The sequence below is a fragment of the Vigna unguiculata genome, chromosome 11, assembly GCF_037176805.1.
Source record: "Vigna unguiculata cultivar grain cowpea cultivar isolate G323 ecotype 2 chromosome 11, ASM3717680v1, whole genome shotgun sequence".
Taxonomy (NCBI): Eukaryota; Viridiplantae; Streptophyta; class Magnoliopsida; order Fabales; family Fabaceae; genus Vigna; species Vigna unguiculata.
Window position 1 is genome coordinate 42,219,594 of NC_140802.1, and position 15,347 is coordinate 42,234,940.

At 32.7% G+C, this 15,347-nt stretch overlaps 4 protein-coding genes across 7 annotated transcripts; 1 reads left to right on the top strand and 3 right to left on the bottom strand.

Moving 5' to 3' along the window:
• On the bottom strand, positions 1-5,302 carry LOC114170651 (UDP-galactose/UDP-glucose transporter 5B-like). Its single transcript, XM_028056175.2, has 11 exons — positions 5,000-5,302; positions 4,527-4,640; positions 4,101-4,193; positions 3,924-3,989; positions 2,648-2,746; positions 2,010-2,089; positions 1,406-1,518; positions 1,189-1,277; positions 918-1,004; positions 764-832; positions 1-596 (listed from the first exon to the last, which is right to left on the bottom strand). Exons 1-11 carry the CDS (start codon positions 5,129-5,131, stop codon positions 474-476), a joined length of 1,065 nt encoding a protein of 354 aa, XP_027911976.2. The 5' UTR covers positions 5,132-5,302; the 3' UTR covers positions 1-473.
• A 133-nt stretch (positions 5,303-5,435) lies between these two features.
• Positions 5,436-7,077, top strand: LOC114170460 (large ribosomal subunit protein uL23). Its single transcript, XM_028055940.2, has 4 exons — positions 5,436-5,526; positions 5,607-5,656; positions 5,876-6,239; positions 6,798-7,077. Exons 2-4 carry the CDS (start codon positions 5,641-5,643, stop codon positions 6,880-6,882), a joined length of 465 nt encoding a protein of 154 aa, XP_027911741.1. The 5' UTR covers positions 5,436-5,526; positions 5,607-5,640; the 3' UTR covers positions 6,883-7,077.
• A 1,073-nt stretch (positions 7,078-8,150) lies between these two features.
• Positions 8,151-8,714, bottom strand: LOC114170459 (RING-H2 finger protein ATL66-like). Its single transcript, XM_085669393.1, has one exon. It carries the CDS (start codon positions 8,712-8,714, stop codon positions 8,151-8,153), a length of 564 nt encoding a protein of 187 aa, XP_085525519.1.
• Positions 8,715-8,847: 133 nt separating this feature from the next.
• LOC114170458 (uncharacterized) lies at positions 8,848-11,991 on the bottom strand. 4 transcript variants are annotated; one of them, XM_028055937.2, is made up of 3 exons: positions 11,707-11,991; positions 9,719-10,196; positions 8,848-9,643 (listed from the first exon to the last, which is right to left on the bottom strand). In XM_028055937.2, exons 1-3 carry the CDS (start codon positions 11,740-11,742, stop codon positions 9,360-9,362), a joined length of 798 nt encoding a protein of 265 aa, XP_027911738.2. In that variant the 5' UTR covers positions 11,743-11,991; the 3' UTR covers positions 8,848-9,359. The 4 variants fall into 4 exon arrangements, with proteins under 4 accessions (XP_027911738.2, XP_027911736.2, XP_027911737.2 ...); XM_028055935.2 differs by adding an exon at positions 10,412-11,125 and having other exon boundaries at positions 8,964-10,196; positions 11,707-11,989; XM_028055936.2 differs by lacking the exon at positions 11,707-11,991 and adding an exon at positions 11,283-11,593 and having other exon boundaries at positions 8,965-10,196.
• Between the last annotated feature and the right edge of the window lie 3,356 nt (positions 11,992-15,347).

The following is a 15,347-nucleotide window of genomic DNA, read 5'->3' on the forward strand; positions in this document are numbered from 1 at the left end:
TATCTGAATTAGCTAATTGTTTGTATCAACCAAAATCGTCCCACCCTGGTTAAAATCAAAAGGACAAATCTCCTTACATATGGAGACGGTCCTGACAATAAATTAGCATATTGGAAATGTTTCAATTGATAAACATTCTTTTGGCTTAACAAAACAAACACCTCAAACTAACCAATAAACAACCTTGCTTAATCGAACATATTGGAAATGTTTCAATTGATAAACATTCTTTTGGCTTTGATCAGTAATATTGATCTCCCCTATCAAAAAGTGAGGGGCTAAGCTCCTATCAACTCTTCCATTGTTATGATTGGGACACCAAATTATCTGTTGTCTGCATGTCAAACCACCATCATATATGCATTAGCCACGACCTGAAATATTGAATCTGCAGCTGTGAATTCAAAACTGAAGCTGCTCCCACACTAGTACAGGTAGAACCACGCCATGTCAGCAAAAGGAGTCAGTCTCTATCATGGGTTGTCCTTCAAATTATTTGAATTTCCATTTTGTATATGTTCTACAGAAGAGGTTGTTGTCTTTTCGGGTGCTTTCCTCAAGAAGCTTTTTGAATAAATTGCACCGAAGACAATAACCTGAAAGTTTTACTGGTGTTAATAGGTTTCTCATCAATTCATCAAGAATATGGTGTCACATTTAGTGTGTGAACTATATCATTGTGGTCCGAAATAAGTGTAAGTGGGGACCAGTTGTGATGGCTGATAAAGAAACAGTGTGGCACACAAAAGAAAGTAAGTCTTACAGCTCCAATCCATTGTTCCCAGCTAAGAGGATGGACAAACCACACACATGATATCATGATGCTTACCAACTGCAAGAGTTAGAATAAAGTATTATAAACACAAAATAATAATAGAAGGATAATGTAAAATTTGACTTTTCTCTGCAATAGTTACCTGTCTAGTTGTCATTATTGTAGCAAATGTTAGAGCACCAAATGTGCGAATTGTGTAGGAAATAAAAAATTGACTAGCTGTTGCAACCTGTGGAAGTTGATATTGTAACAAACTTCTTGAGTGAAATGGAAGATGTAGAAGGAATGTTTTTACAATTCTTTTATGGAACAAAGGGGTGTAAGAGCATAAAACATTTCAAAAGTCAGAAAGGAGAGCAAATTATTAACAGTGTATTGTGTAAAATTTAAAACAGAAGGAAAAGTTTTCTTACTGTTGAAAGCAATGCAATGTCAAAGAAACAATCCTTATGGAGATACACAAACTCTACTGCTGGTAATAGTTGTCCTTGTATGATAAGGCCTAAACAAAAATATCAGATGTCAAATCCAACCATGAAGCTGGAAAATAAACAAAAACTGAGAGAATAAAAATGGAGATTATCAGACAAATATAAAGTCCAGAATGAAATTTCACAGTCTGTGATTCACCTGTCAGGCTAAGAACACAAGAGCACAAAGTAGTATAGAATATCTGATTATGTATCTCCATGTTATAGCCTTTAAACATCTTATCTTGGAAAGTGCTTGTAAAACCATCACACCTATTAGACCAGACAAAGAAAAACAAAAACAAACAAGTATGTGAATTAAAGGAAGACTAACACAAGAAATAATATTAATATGTATGACAAATTAAAGACTTAAAACATATTGGTAAGAGGAGCATAAAATTAGTAATGCTAGCCCCAACTAAACAATGAAGAACACTAACTATATAATGTTACAAAATGAGATTTGAACCGTATATCATGGCTTCGAATAACCATTGCCGTACAAATGAACAAAAAGGAAATACAATTGAAATAATATGACGGTTCATGAAAATCTGTGGACGTCAAAAGTGGGGAAAGAAAAATTATATGCAGGAAAGTACTGAACAGTTAGGTTGGCAAGGTGATTTATCCCTAACATGAGAATAATCTGAAAGATTAAAACCCTGCATGTCAGAATGGGTGAAGGTAAGTAGTATTTTTTTGGGACAACACCTAAACTCACTTATCATAGAAAGTGGGATTAAGTTTTGTAGTGATACCCAAGATAACCAAGCATTAGCAAAACTCCCCAAACAGTATTTTCCCTTCCTCTACCGTATGGACTTATGTCGGTCCCTGCCTACAATAACAACACAAAAGATTACATCAGCTCATCACAGAATGCTTCCAGATTATCAAGAATATTTGTTCTGTATCTTTAGCAGCATGATCAATGCAGAGTAAAAAAGCAATATCAGTGACAATGCTTATTCAATGGAAGATAAATGCAACATTTGTTATAGAAATTATCCAATCAGTTTATATAACTCATACAAGAATTTATACAGGTCAGACTAGCAAGTCAAATGACAATAGCAAGACTACAATATTTAAATGTGTATCTGTGGTGTGAGTAGAATTCTGGATCCCATGTTAGGTATCTATGTATCAAAGGAATATGCGGATTTGTAACTGTCATATGAGACTCAGCAACTCTGTCCCATGCTTTATTTTGCTTTAGTATGTTTAAACGTAAAAGAATATGAAAACTTTTTCAGGTTTAGTTAAGAACTTCATGTACTTGGGAACAAAATATTGCATAATGTATGTATATTCATTGTTGGTTCTGAGTAGTAAAGAATAGCATACAAAGACAATGATGAAAAAGACACAAAAACTAGGCTCAAAAGACCATTACAGGATATAGGATGAACACTGAGCAGCCAAGGGTTACTATAAAGGCCAGCAAATAGTCGGTTCCTCGATATTTCTTCTGCATTATGACTGTGCCCCAGACCTAAATAATACACACAGGCAAGAATCAAGATTCATAACATGGCAGGAATAAACCATAGGCATAAAGATTGAACATAAGATGTGTCATCAAAAAAAAAAGGAACATGATTGGTTTGGTTGTCTAGAACACATGCATGATGGAAGAAAATAAAAATAACGGCTAGCAGGGTAGGACAACCTATTATACTACCTAGAACCCACCAAGGATAAATTGTACATTCACTTTAATAGAACACAAAATAAGTCCATAGAATAATATTAAAACGTAAAATAGAAGTTGCATCTCATTTCACACATAGGATGGGCTTTTACATGCATAAATGATAATCAACTTATTATAAAAAATCCTTCAGAACTTTCCAAAACTATATTTAGTATCAAGCCTTCATCTACTTAACCATTATGATTTATATCTAAATCAAAATATATATAAAAGAAAGAGAACAAGCCTCAACTTCACCAAAATAGGCAACTAAAATATTATAAAGTCTACCTAAAAGACATCTTGTCATTCATAAAAAAATGACATGCTTATAGCTTCACACCACATTCTCCACTCTATTTTGGGGATAGACTGCAGAAACTTTAAAATCACCAACTTAATCATTATCAAAAGCAAAGTATAGAGGATATACCGTTTTGCTCATCATGGTAAATTTGTTAGTAACTACAAAGAAAAAATTTCCTTCCTTCTCTCACTTTTTCTTAAAGACAAAAAACAAGTATTTGAAAGTATGACATCTCGGAAGCATGAAAAAGAAATTCAAAATGTGCCTACCCTAAGTAGAATAAAATTGTAGGGGAGAAGTATTAATTTTCGAGGGAGAGAGAGAGACTACCAGGCCAATAATTTGATCAATCCGAAAAGAATGTTCAACCAAATTTTAAGACCGAGGATCAGGATTCTACCTCTAAGTTCCATATTTTCCTTTCATGCACTTGTTAGGGTAAAAAATGAAGTGGCTGGCTCCTAATGATGCCAACCACAAATGACTGTAAGAAGATGAGAGACAGACAAAGAGTGCATGAAAGATTTAGTGTTAAGGAACAACACATTATACAAAGCAATTATTTATTATTATACTTTATCAACAGTAGTAATGAAGTTTGCAATCAGCCAGTAATCATAAATATAAAAAAAATTATATAACTGAGTACAGTATTAGTGTTTCCCTTACCATAACCGGTATCATTTTAGCACACTTTGCAAGAGTCTGAACAGGGAAACTAACATATTTGAGGGCCTGGAATAGGAAACACGATACAAAAAAGGGTATTAACCAACGGTAAATAGATAACAACAACTTATAATGAACATACAATCTAAAGATACATATAGAAGGTATGCAGCTTACCTCATACTGACAACTTGTGGTAAGAATGTTCGATACTGACACAAGGCAGTACTTATAAATGGGGGCAACAGGATCCAAAACTTTGTTACGTGCCTATGAGAAAGATTGAAAACCATAAATTCAAGGAAAATTCTGGCTAAGTAAATGCAGTCACACGAAAGGGCAGGCTGCAGTTTGGATTCTCGTTTAGGATGCCCCAAACTCAGTTTGGATATAAAACTCAATTTCTTAACCTGTTTGATTACCGGTAAAATACAGGTATATACTGTCTGAAACCAAGTTTCATAAAGCAAAACCAGGGTTCCTTTTGCAAACTTAGTTTGAAAAGTGAAAACTGTTCCAAAATTATGTTTGCCATCCTTAATCCAAATACGCATCAAATGTTCGGTAACCATAGTATTTCCCACATAAGAAGCACTCACTCACCACTAGAGCCCCAGCCGAAACAGCAGACGTCGTGATGCGGTTGCAGAAAACAAGAAAAAGAGAATATTTGAAGTAGTCCTTGTTCACCCCATAAGGAACTCTCATGATCTTTTCCTGAAAGAAACAAACACACTCAAACATCACAGGACATAGTAGGATTATCAAACGAAGAGGGTTTTGTCATTATCCAACTTCACAAGACAAGAAGGTCCACGTTAGCTTTAGCCCACATGCCTTAATAGATGCCAGTTTAGTTAATCCATAAGCACCCAATCACAAATTGATAAATAAGCAAAAAGTGAAATTTAAGACAGAGAAATTAAGAACACTTCAACCTAGAGGATTGATAACAAACTCAAGAGGGGAACGATTACAAAACCCACAAATACGTAATTGGAATTAGTATTAAGCAAGACAAGAAGATCTTGAGGTTCTGCCAAAATCAACAGAAACGAAAAGTTTGACTTATAGACCTGCAAGATGCCATAGGTAACGAGGGTGAGCATGATTCCGGAGACCGCAAATGATCCTTTCACCAACTTGTTCTCTCTCCAATTCGAATCATCCGCGGAAGAAGAAACCGAAGCAGAGGTTGTTTCCGCCATGTCCGAAACACAAGCACCGCACTGACATAGAACACGACCAAAAACGACGTCGGATTGGAGTTAGCTCGCCTCTGATTCAGAGCTCAGGTTGCTCTGCCGCACTCTTTTCTGTCGTTTCATTTCATGGGAGAAAAAGGAATTGGTCCGCCACGTCAGCTTTCACCATTCTCGGAAGACAGCAACGGTACTCGCATTTTCACTCTTGACTGAACATGGGCCAGTCAACACCTCCTAATGGATTTTAAAAACTCGGCCCAATAGCATTCTAAATGGGCCTGCCCAAACATGGCCCATTTTAACACAGGATAAGGATACTTTGGTCATTTTATTACATTTCTATATAAACTCCATAAACCAAATCGTAAACCCTAGAGCCGGTTTGTTCCTCTGCGCAGGTTTGTGACTGTGCATCGTTACTCTTTCGCTAGCTTGCTTAATTTCATGCTGTTTACGATTTGAGGTTTTGAAATTTCAGGAATTCGGAATATTTGACAGGTAGAGTTTCTTCAATGGCTCCCGCTAAAGGTATGTTCGTGTTCCTCACTTCGCGTTTCTCAATTTTCATTTTAACTATTCGTGGAACAAAATTTAAGTTAATTGGTTGAGTTTTTTTTTTTTTTTCTTTCAATAGTATTGGAATCAAGCATTTATTAGGAAGAAGATTTTGGACTATGAAGAATTAGTTTGGTTTTGCTTTTGTTGTGTGTGGTATTAATGTGTTTTTTCATTTTTGTGTGTATATAGTTGATAGTTCTAAGAAGGGTGATCCAAAGGCACAGGCCTTGAAAACTGCTAAGGCAGTTAAGTCTGGACCTACCTTTAAGAAGAAGGCGAAGAAGATCCGAACTTCTGTGACTTTCCACAGGCCAAAGACATTGAAGAAGGACAGGAACCCTAAGTACCCTCGCATTAGTGCGCCACCAAGGAACAAGCTTGATCATTATCAGATCCTGAAGTTCCCTCTTACTACTGAGTCTGCTATGAAGAAGATTGAGGACAACAACACCTTGGTTTTCATTGTTGACCTACGTGCAGACAAGAAGAAGATCAAGGATGCAGTGAAGAAAATGTATGACATCCAGGCCAAGAAAGTTAACACCTTGATCAGGTAAGAATCTATGCAATAATTAATTGGTTTTGATAGTAATGGTTTGATGACTTGCTATTGCTAATGGATTTGGTAGTGTAGTGAATTTCCTATTTAACTAGTGGCATGGCATGCTGCGTACTACCCTTTTAAAAACACTTTCATGACAAATATAATTTCTAGTCCTGTCTGTAGGCTTCTTTTCTGTCTTTAAGCACCCATTATGGGTCGTTCCTGTTCACTGTTTTATGTTTTAATTACAGGGGTGGGCGTTGTTACCTGTTTGCTGCACTGTTAAAATTAATGAATTAATAATCTGGAGGACTAACTATAGGATTAATAATTTCATTTGTGGAATGTGGAAGAATATCTGTACTTTTTCAATTTGTATCACTAGTAAAATTAATAAATTAGGGAATTCGCTGAATGTTTCCACTTGAGAATTGAGAATGTAGGAGTGTGTATTATTTGGATGTGTTTGAGATGGCCATTTACAGTGAACTTGTGGAAAAGTGTTTAGCTTTAGTTCAATATATAAGGAATTTCTGCTGCAGTCTCTGATTTTCAACTCTGTTGCAGGCCTGATGGCACCAAGAAGGCTTATGTCAGGTTGACCCCTGATTACGATGCTTTGGACGTGGCAAACAAGATCGGCATCATCTAAGATAGTACATGGGTTTTATTAAATGTTAGGCAGTTCTATGGTGATTCTTGACGGTAACTTTTCAAAAAAGGATAGGTTCTATATTTCGGGTTTTTTTATTTTGTATCTTTTGGTTCAGTTGACACTAAGCAAACACCGTGTTTCAATTTTGACTCTTAAATTGATGCTTGAAATCAGCATGTTAAAATTTTATAATTTTTAGTGCTTGGGCGACTCGTTGAATGTGAGGTTAATGAGTCTACTAAAGCTGGTGGCAATAACGAAATTGTGGCATGAAAGAATTTTTTCACTTCGCTAGTCAACCGACAAAGTTTAGGTGATTAGCAAATTCGAAAACTAACAGTCAACAAGGAAATAACTCAACTTAGTTTTTATGCTAATTGATTTTACCATTAGTGATAAGGTTTGAGTTCATAGGTGCTGAGCATGTGAATGGATTACAGGTGAAATTCGATATTAGAAGAACACCGGTCATGAAATAGGTCTTTGGAATAATGGAAAGAGATATGATAGAATGAGGAAGTTTGTATCTTCCATTTCATGAAATACTTCTCTAGGCTCATGAGTTCAAATCCTTCAATGCACGATTCATTTAAATGAAAGAAAAGGTGAATAGAAAATTTAAAGCAGAGCAAGTTAAATAGAGTTGGGCATGTTTTGTAGTTGAACAGAACAGGAAGAAAAGTGAAATACGGTTGGTCTGAGCAGCGATTAGCCAAAAATTATTTGAAGTAGGTGCAAGTTATTGTTTTGACTGTTTTTCCACCTTGTAATGAAATCAAATTTTCTACCCAAAATTTAGTAAGTATTTGAAGAACCTCATTTCTTTAAAAACACGTATAAAAGTAGTGAAATTTAAGCCATCATATGAAAGAGGCTTAATATTATAGGAGTTTTGAATACTATTTTTTTAATCAAAACAAGAGTCATGTTTAATTTTCTGCATTAAAGGTTGACGTGAGATATTGGAAAATAAATTTTAGCTTTTATTATAGAACCAACTTAAAAACTATACTGCACTACAAGTTTCAACACCTATGTTGATCATGGACCTGCGAATTTCAAATTCAGCTCTAAGCATTCGTGCATATCATGCTACGTACGCTCTCTGATACACGTATAACCATCCAAACGGAGGCTTCTTAAGCTCTTAGCTTTCCCTCCAAATTCTATTTACCAGGTATCATGGTATCATTCATTCTCCTCTTCCTCAAAGTCTCCAAGGCTTCACACCTCAGAAATGATCGAAACTGAAAGCAAAGAGTAAATCAAGGGGGAAGGAACTGTTGTGTGTTAGACAGATTTTCCCTTTCAAAGTCTTCCCTGCTCAAAGGCTGTAGCAATGTGTGAGAAGAATCTACGGAACAGTGTAGCAAGTGATGATGCACAAATGCTCTACACAGAGGACAATTTGAATGAGACTGAAACCACTTATCAATGCATGGAACATGGAAGCTATGCCTGCATTCTGGAAGATGTTTCAGCAACACCCCTTCCTCAAACTCTCCGAGACAAATGGCACATTCCACATTACTTCCCTTGTCTTGTTCTACCTCGTTTTTCTTGAACTCAATCGTTGGAAGAGATTGAACCACACAAAACTCCAATCCTCGGCTTTGAACCTGCATGGAAGGATCATCGTCGAGAACGGTCACATCTAGAAACCGCCTTGGAACCTGGTTTCTGCCTCGGAAAATTCCACACAACAGACGCTTCAATACGCCGAAGCAATCACTCACTGTAAGAAAGATAATGCACACTATAATAATTGAAACAACCTCTTCCAGCTTCCATGGCGCAGGGGTATTGTTTTCAGCAGAATCAGAAGACATTTTAATGAAAATCAAGTTTTTACATAAGAGTTTGCTTAAAATAGCAGTAAACTAAGTTTGAAAACTATGCCAACATAGAGACACATAACGTTCAAACCGAAGTAGTACAGTTGGAGATGACACTAAGGATTCTCCGTTGTGATGATTGCTGACGACTCTTGTCTTAGATACTATCAAAGGTTAAAAGAAATGATATTTTTCTTTGACATGCAATAGGGTAAACTTAAAATCTCTTCTTGAGCAAATAAAACATAAACCAGTTTAATTTTATTGAATTGGGTAAATACTTTTATCCTATCAAAGAATCTCAAACGTTATTTTTAAAGTAAATGTTACAAAAAGCTGACATATTTAACATAATATGAGAAGGGGAGATGGACAAAGTTTTGACATTCTAGTTGAATTCGACAAACAAAACTATCCGATGGGTATGGGCAGAAAAAAAATATCAGATCACAGAGATGTAACATACATTTGATAATACGAAAATTCAAATTTTCCTTTTTTGTCAAATGCAGAGCTCTCAACAATTTAGTTAAAACAAAAAAAAGGCTATCTGTGCTGCTTCACTCAAAAGCTGAGTGTGCCATATACATATTTTGAAAAAAGTAGAGTAAGGGATAAAAAATTTGATGCCTTTGTCGCTCATTGACGAGACTTGGAAGTGACACCAGAAGTTGAATTCAACTGCCATGTGCTGTTCCATGAACCAGTGGTTTGACCAGCTAAGTTGAGCATGGAAGCAGAACACGTGGATAGAGCATTTGAAGAATGGTGTAAAGTTGGAATCTTGGATTTTAGAAGTGAATTTCCACTTTCTCCAAAAGTGTTAGGCTTGATGATGCTAGTGACATCACACGTTTTTATGGCTACAGGTGGCACTTTGATCTCTTCAATAGGAGGAGGATTTACCCATGTAGGAAGTTGCCCTGCAAGGAGCAAAGTATTAAGCAATGGACCAGCATCTTTCACAGCCTGAAGGAGTTGACCAATTTGAGGCAAACCTCTTTCATTGGCAAGACGATCTATAACTGCAGCAGCAGGATCACACACTGGCTTTACAGAAGGAACCATCGATACATAGGGTGCTGAAAAATTGAAGTCTTGAATCAGATTCTGGTTGAGATAAGTCATTTTGTCAAATGGGTTAACTGCATTGATGTTTGTAACCTCTGTGGAAGAGTCAAATAAGAATTCCACTTGTGAGGAACCGTGTGAGAGACTATTATCAGATTCTGTTATGCCTGAGCTTGCTCTCATAGCAGAAGGGAAGGTGAAATGATTTTGCATATCAAACACATTTTGCAAATTGTTTGAACTAGAGGGCATGAACTGGTTCATCAGTTTAACTAGCTGACACCTTGCTTCATCCCTCTCTTGGTAAGCCATTTTCAACTGATTGAACAGTTCTGTCTTGAGATGCTTTGTGGTTTCAAGTTCAATTCTGGCATCCATAAGCTTTTGCCTTAACTCTTGTTCTCCCTGAAAAACCAATCAAGAAAAAAAATTACTGTTCATATAGAAGTCAAAGAGCCATTTCTAAGGTCTAAGTTGAGTTTTTTACGAGCATCTGAATATTCGGTACCGATAAGTTATGAATAAACTCAGAAAACTAAAACACTACTCCTAACTAAAAACCTTAAAACGATAGGATTATAAGTTTTTCTACTTATATAAACCATCTTACTCATTTTTACCTTATATGAACTTCAACCCACTTGAATTCCTAACATGAATGAGGTCACTGGTTGTTACCTTAATTACTGGTATTAGTTACGGAATGAAGTTTAGCTGAATAATAAGCAGCCTCAACAATGTTTGGTAAATGAACATCAGAGAAAGCGACCTGGTCATGATTTATGCTTTTTGCCTTAAATTATCAGAGGTTATTGACATGAGTTAGGTCTATGTAGTCACATAGTGCATGCATCAGGTTCAAGCACTGTTCGAAAGTAAGATCCACGTAATCTCAACCAACCCTAGGAAAAAATTAGACTATGATTTATCTATTTTCCTATGCTCAAATTAATGGAAGACACGCTATTTATGGAAACAGCAAAAATAAGGGGATTTGGTATGTAACGGAAAGAATAAATTGGGGGAAAGGGGTTAATTATAAAACTATATACAAGGAAACACATTAATTTCTTTTATAAATAAAGCAAGTACCAATAATTGACAATAAATGTCCAAGATTTAATGTGAAGGAGGACAAGTTGGCAGAAAGGGGTCAAGGATTAAGTTTTGAAACATGTTGCATAAAAATAAGAAAGGATCCTGGCAATTAATGCACCATTGCAGAAGGCAAAACCAAGAAAGAGGAAAACATGAAAACAGAGATGCGTCCAGAATAAAACATCCTAGATTCAAGAATGTAGTTTTCTCCTGTGGAAAATTTTGCAGCCTTAGACCTGAAAAACATTAAAGCCTGTGTATTTAGTTACTGACAAAACTTAGATGAAGTACTTAAGTGACAAAGGTGCTGTTTTCTATTTGAAATAAGAATCAATTCTTTCCCAGTAAAAGTTTTCCTCCAATTCATAAGATACACACACAGTGGCCACTTACCAAGATTAAAAATGCAAAACTTTCTTGTGTAACTTTCAAAGACTTCACCTTTGTCCTTCCACCCACAATTCATTCAAAAAGAATCAATAAATAAAGAAAAATGAATGGAGCAGAGGGCAATGAATCAGTTGAATGGATAAAGTTGATCCACATAAAGAATATCTATCATGGAAGTGAGTAACAAATGAAAGAATACATGAATGCAAATGTCATTTAAAAGGAAAAAGGATCTTCCAAGACAGAAACTCTAGTCAAGGATGCAGCAGAAGAAAAGAACAAAAATTATCAAAGACTGACAGAAGCATACACACAAACATATAGTACACACATATAATAATATAATATATATATATATATATATATATATATATATATATATATATGTACGAATGATATGATATGATATGATTATGCAATAACAAACCTCAGGGTAGATGATCAGAGAATCCAGGTCTTCCATTTTTGCGGCTGCTATTTGGCTATTTGAGAGCAGAAAGGGAGAGAAATTTGGAAAACCAAATATTGGTGTAGAAATAGAAATAGAAAATAGAAAATTAAGTACATACGTAAATGTCCCTCTTATTTATAGAGAACGTATTTGGATATTTGTAAGATTTATAAGACTAAAGGGTGGTTGAAAGTCAAGGTTTAATCACAAAAATGGTGAGGAGCAAGTCCCTGTCATTGAATGCCAAAATCTTCCTCAGAGGATAAATTGGAGTTCCCATTTTTTGTGATATACATGATTTGAGAATCCCTGAAATCCTCCCATTCTTTCAGGAATTTTGTCATTTCTAATATTTATGTCTTTCTGATAAATTATTTAATTCAGTTAAACTTCCTATGTATAAATTCTTCAAATTGAAACATTAAATTTTTCCATCCATTATATATAGATAAGTTCAAACAAAATTACCAGATGATTAATGTGTTGGTAAGATACTGATATATATATATATATATATATATATATATATATATATATATATATATATCAGTATTAATTTTATGCTTACTATCATTAGATTGCCCCTTACCTATGATGTTATATATCGAACTTTTAATCATTATTCTGCCTAATATGACCCTAAAGGATATCTTAGTCATGCAGTTATTTGCAAAAGGTCAATGAACCAATTAAAAGTTTGCAATCATCTTTGGCTGCAGTACTATGTATATAATAATCAACAATTCTTATTTTAGTTTGAGATTTTTGTTTCACACAAAACCTCAATATTAAAGGACAAAACTTTTTAAGTTAACTAAATTAAAATTAAACTAACTCATGTCTCCTTAATACTATGTATCCTGAAAACATGCATATATAGGGTGAGATTATTATACTAGCAAGCAACGTTTGGTTTGTCTAGTGCACCTCTGAAGGTTGACCATTATGCAATTCTAATAAACATATAAAATTCTTAAGTTATAACGGACAAATCTAGTGTCTGTTGTCCAGTTTTAAGACAAAAGGTTGAATCTGAGAATCAAATTGATATTTTTTAGGTTGTTTTGTAACTATAACTCATAATTATAGATAAGCCTTGTCTTATTTTACGTTTAGGTAATAGTGATGTATTTATAAACAAATTTAGTGTTGTAGACAAAAAATGTTTTAATGAGGTTTAATTTAATAGGTATATGATATACATGGTTGTCGTAACTTACAAGTTATTTATCTTAATTTTTTTTTCTTTTAATTTATATTATCTTTTTTTTGTTATTTTATTATTTTGAAGATGGATATCTTTTTAGTCTTTTTTATATATGAATGTCAATATTTGAATGTGTGTGTGTGCTAAAAAGTTAATTATGAAAATTAAACTTCCTGTCTCTTTCTATTCAAGTATATAATAGTTTTTATATGTGGACTACATTGTATTTAATACAATATATATAAATTTAACACTAATTTTTTTGATGATAATGAGGAACTACGTAAAATGAAGACGAAGTTGGGAGTTGGAAATTTAAGGAGTTTATTTTCATAAATTATAAGATTATATTAAAATATCCATGTAGTGACCATTCTACCAAATTTAAGGATTCATATAGTACTTTGGTATTAATACTAATTTATAGTATTTTCTATATAGTATTTACTGATGATCATAAGTTTTGTTTTATTTATTTTTTATACAAATATACAATTTTTATAATATTTATTGTGGGATTTTTTTATTTTTAGATAAAATATTTAAGTATTTTTAATTTCTATTTTTAATAGTCTTCCTTTTATATCTTATTATTTTCCTTTTAAATGTTATAAATGATTACATTAAAGAACTTTCTATAATTATATGAAATATACATATTTGAAATTTGAAATACAATAAAGAACATTTCATATTATGCGTTTTTTATTATCTCTCTGATTTAATTTTCTTGGGTTTATCTTTAACCATTAAAATAGATTTGGTTGGATGGATAACCTGAATAACTCATCAATGAGATTGGATTAGACTGCAAAAATTTGTTGTCTAATCTGTTTCTGAAAAAAAAAATCATACATTTAAAAAAAAAAAAAATATATATATATATATATATATATATATCAGTCTATTCAAATATCTTTGAATTATATGATCATATGACTAATTTTTTTTATGTGCCTTAAATTTAAAAGATACATGTTTTTTTTCTTAAATTTATATCTATGTTCTATTTATTTTTATTTTTAAATAATTAATATGATTTGTTAGGTTATAAGACAAGAGTATATATATATATATATATATATATATATATATATATATATATATATATAAATAGATATTGAGTCTAGTCTTTCCTAAGTAATAGTAATTCTGAAATATCTATGATTTTAGATATGAATTTTTGTTTTCTTATCACAAAATTCCTGTTTTATTCAAAAAGAGACATTAAATAAAACAAACTTCTCTTCCTAACCGGTACGAACTCCAACAGTTCAATCACGTAAAATCATATTCATTGTGTTTCATTTTCAACCTAGTGTTTTTAGCCTATTAAAATATATTTTAAAACAAAAGATTGTTATTAAAAAAATATTGATATATTATGTCATCAATAACGTTTTCATTTACTTTTCAAGATATAATTTAAATTTAATTCAATCTTATAAAAGATAATTCATTACGTTTATGAGATAATATTTATATTTATTGATGTTTTGTTTTATCCTTATAGTTGTATATAATATAATATCTCTAGTACATATCTCTTAATACTAAAAACTCTGAGATGAGATTAAATATCTATGAATAAAATAATAAATCCAATAAATTTTTCAAGATAATTTTTAATAAATAAATCTATATGAATCTCACAAAAAATGAATTTATAAATTAGAATTTGTATTTACTTACATATTTTATTTTAATTATATATGTTAACGAAGTTATATCATATTTCTTCAAATGTATGATAATTATATCATTAATTGGGTTATCTTTGTCTTTACCAAGTTATGGAAAATTCTTAAAGTTGGGTATGGAATATTGTCTAATTTGATTTTACGTTTTGGGTTTTATGGGAAAAAAATAGAGAGTGTAGGGTGTGACGACAAACCAATGAGATTTTTTGTTTGTGGAAGAGAACATGAGAATTTAGGTTAAAGTCATGTGGGGGAGGCCAAGCTGAAGAAGACACACTGTGGAATCACACTCACCAAGTAAACCTATCACATAGGTCAAACATTGGTAAGACATGCAAAGCCACACATAAATTTACTTTAATAATGTAATTAGTGACATTTATAACTAGAATCCAAATTCTAACTGAGTTCATATTCTTTACCTTTTTTTTTTTTTCTCTACTCATCATTAAAAATATATTATATTAGTATTTTAAATATCTTTTTAATATATTTTAAAATATCAAAATTAGTGATAATCATTATATTATGAAAACATAATAGAAGAACATCAAAAAAATATTCAACAAAGAATCCAAATTCTAACTTCATTTCAGTTTTATATATATATATATATATATATATATATATATATATATATATATATATATATATAATGGTATTTTTCTTTTGTACTACTAATTAAGTGACCAAGTTGATGTTACTTTTAT

Excerpts from the sequence above, each read along its gene's own strand:
- LOC114170651 (XM_028056175.2), bottom strand. The coding sequence starts at position 5,131 with ATGGCGGAAACAACCTCTGCTTCGGTTTCTTCTTCCGCGGATGATTCG. Across the intron at positions 1,005-1,188 it reads ACATTGCATTGCTTTCAACA|GTTGCAACAGCTAGTCAATT; the intron begins GTAAGAAAACTT and ends CAACTTCCACAG. Across the intron at positions 833-917 it reads CAATAATGACAACTAGACAG|TTGGTAAGCATCATGATATC; the intron begins GTAACTATTGCA and ends TAACTCTTGCAG.
- LOC114170460 (XM_028055940.2), top strand. Across the intron at positions 6,240-6,797 it reads AAAGTTAACACCTTGATCAG|GCCTGATGGCACCAAGAAGG; the intron begins GTAAGAATCTAT and ends ACTCTGTTGCAG.
- LOC114170459 (XM_085669393.1), bottom strand. The coding sequence starts at position 8,714 with ATGTCTTCTGATTCTGCTGAAAACAATACCCCTGCGCCATGGAAGCTG.
- LOC114170458 (XM_028055934.2), bottom strand. The coding sequence starts at position 11,742 with ATGGAAGACCTGGATTCTCTGATCATCTACCCTGAG. Across the intron at positions 10,197-11,706 it reads CTCTGATCATCTACCCTGAG|GGAGAACAAGAGTTAAGGCA; the intron begins GTTTGTTATTGC and ends TTGGTTTTTCAG.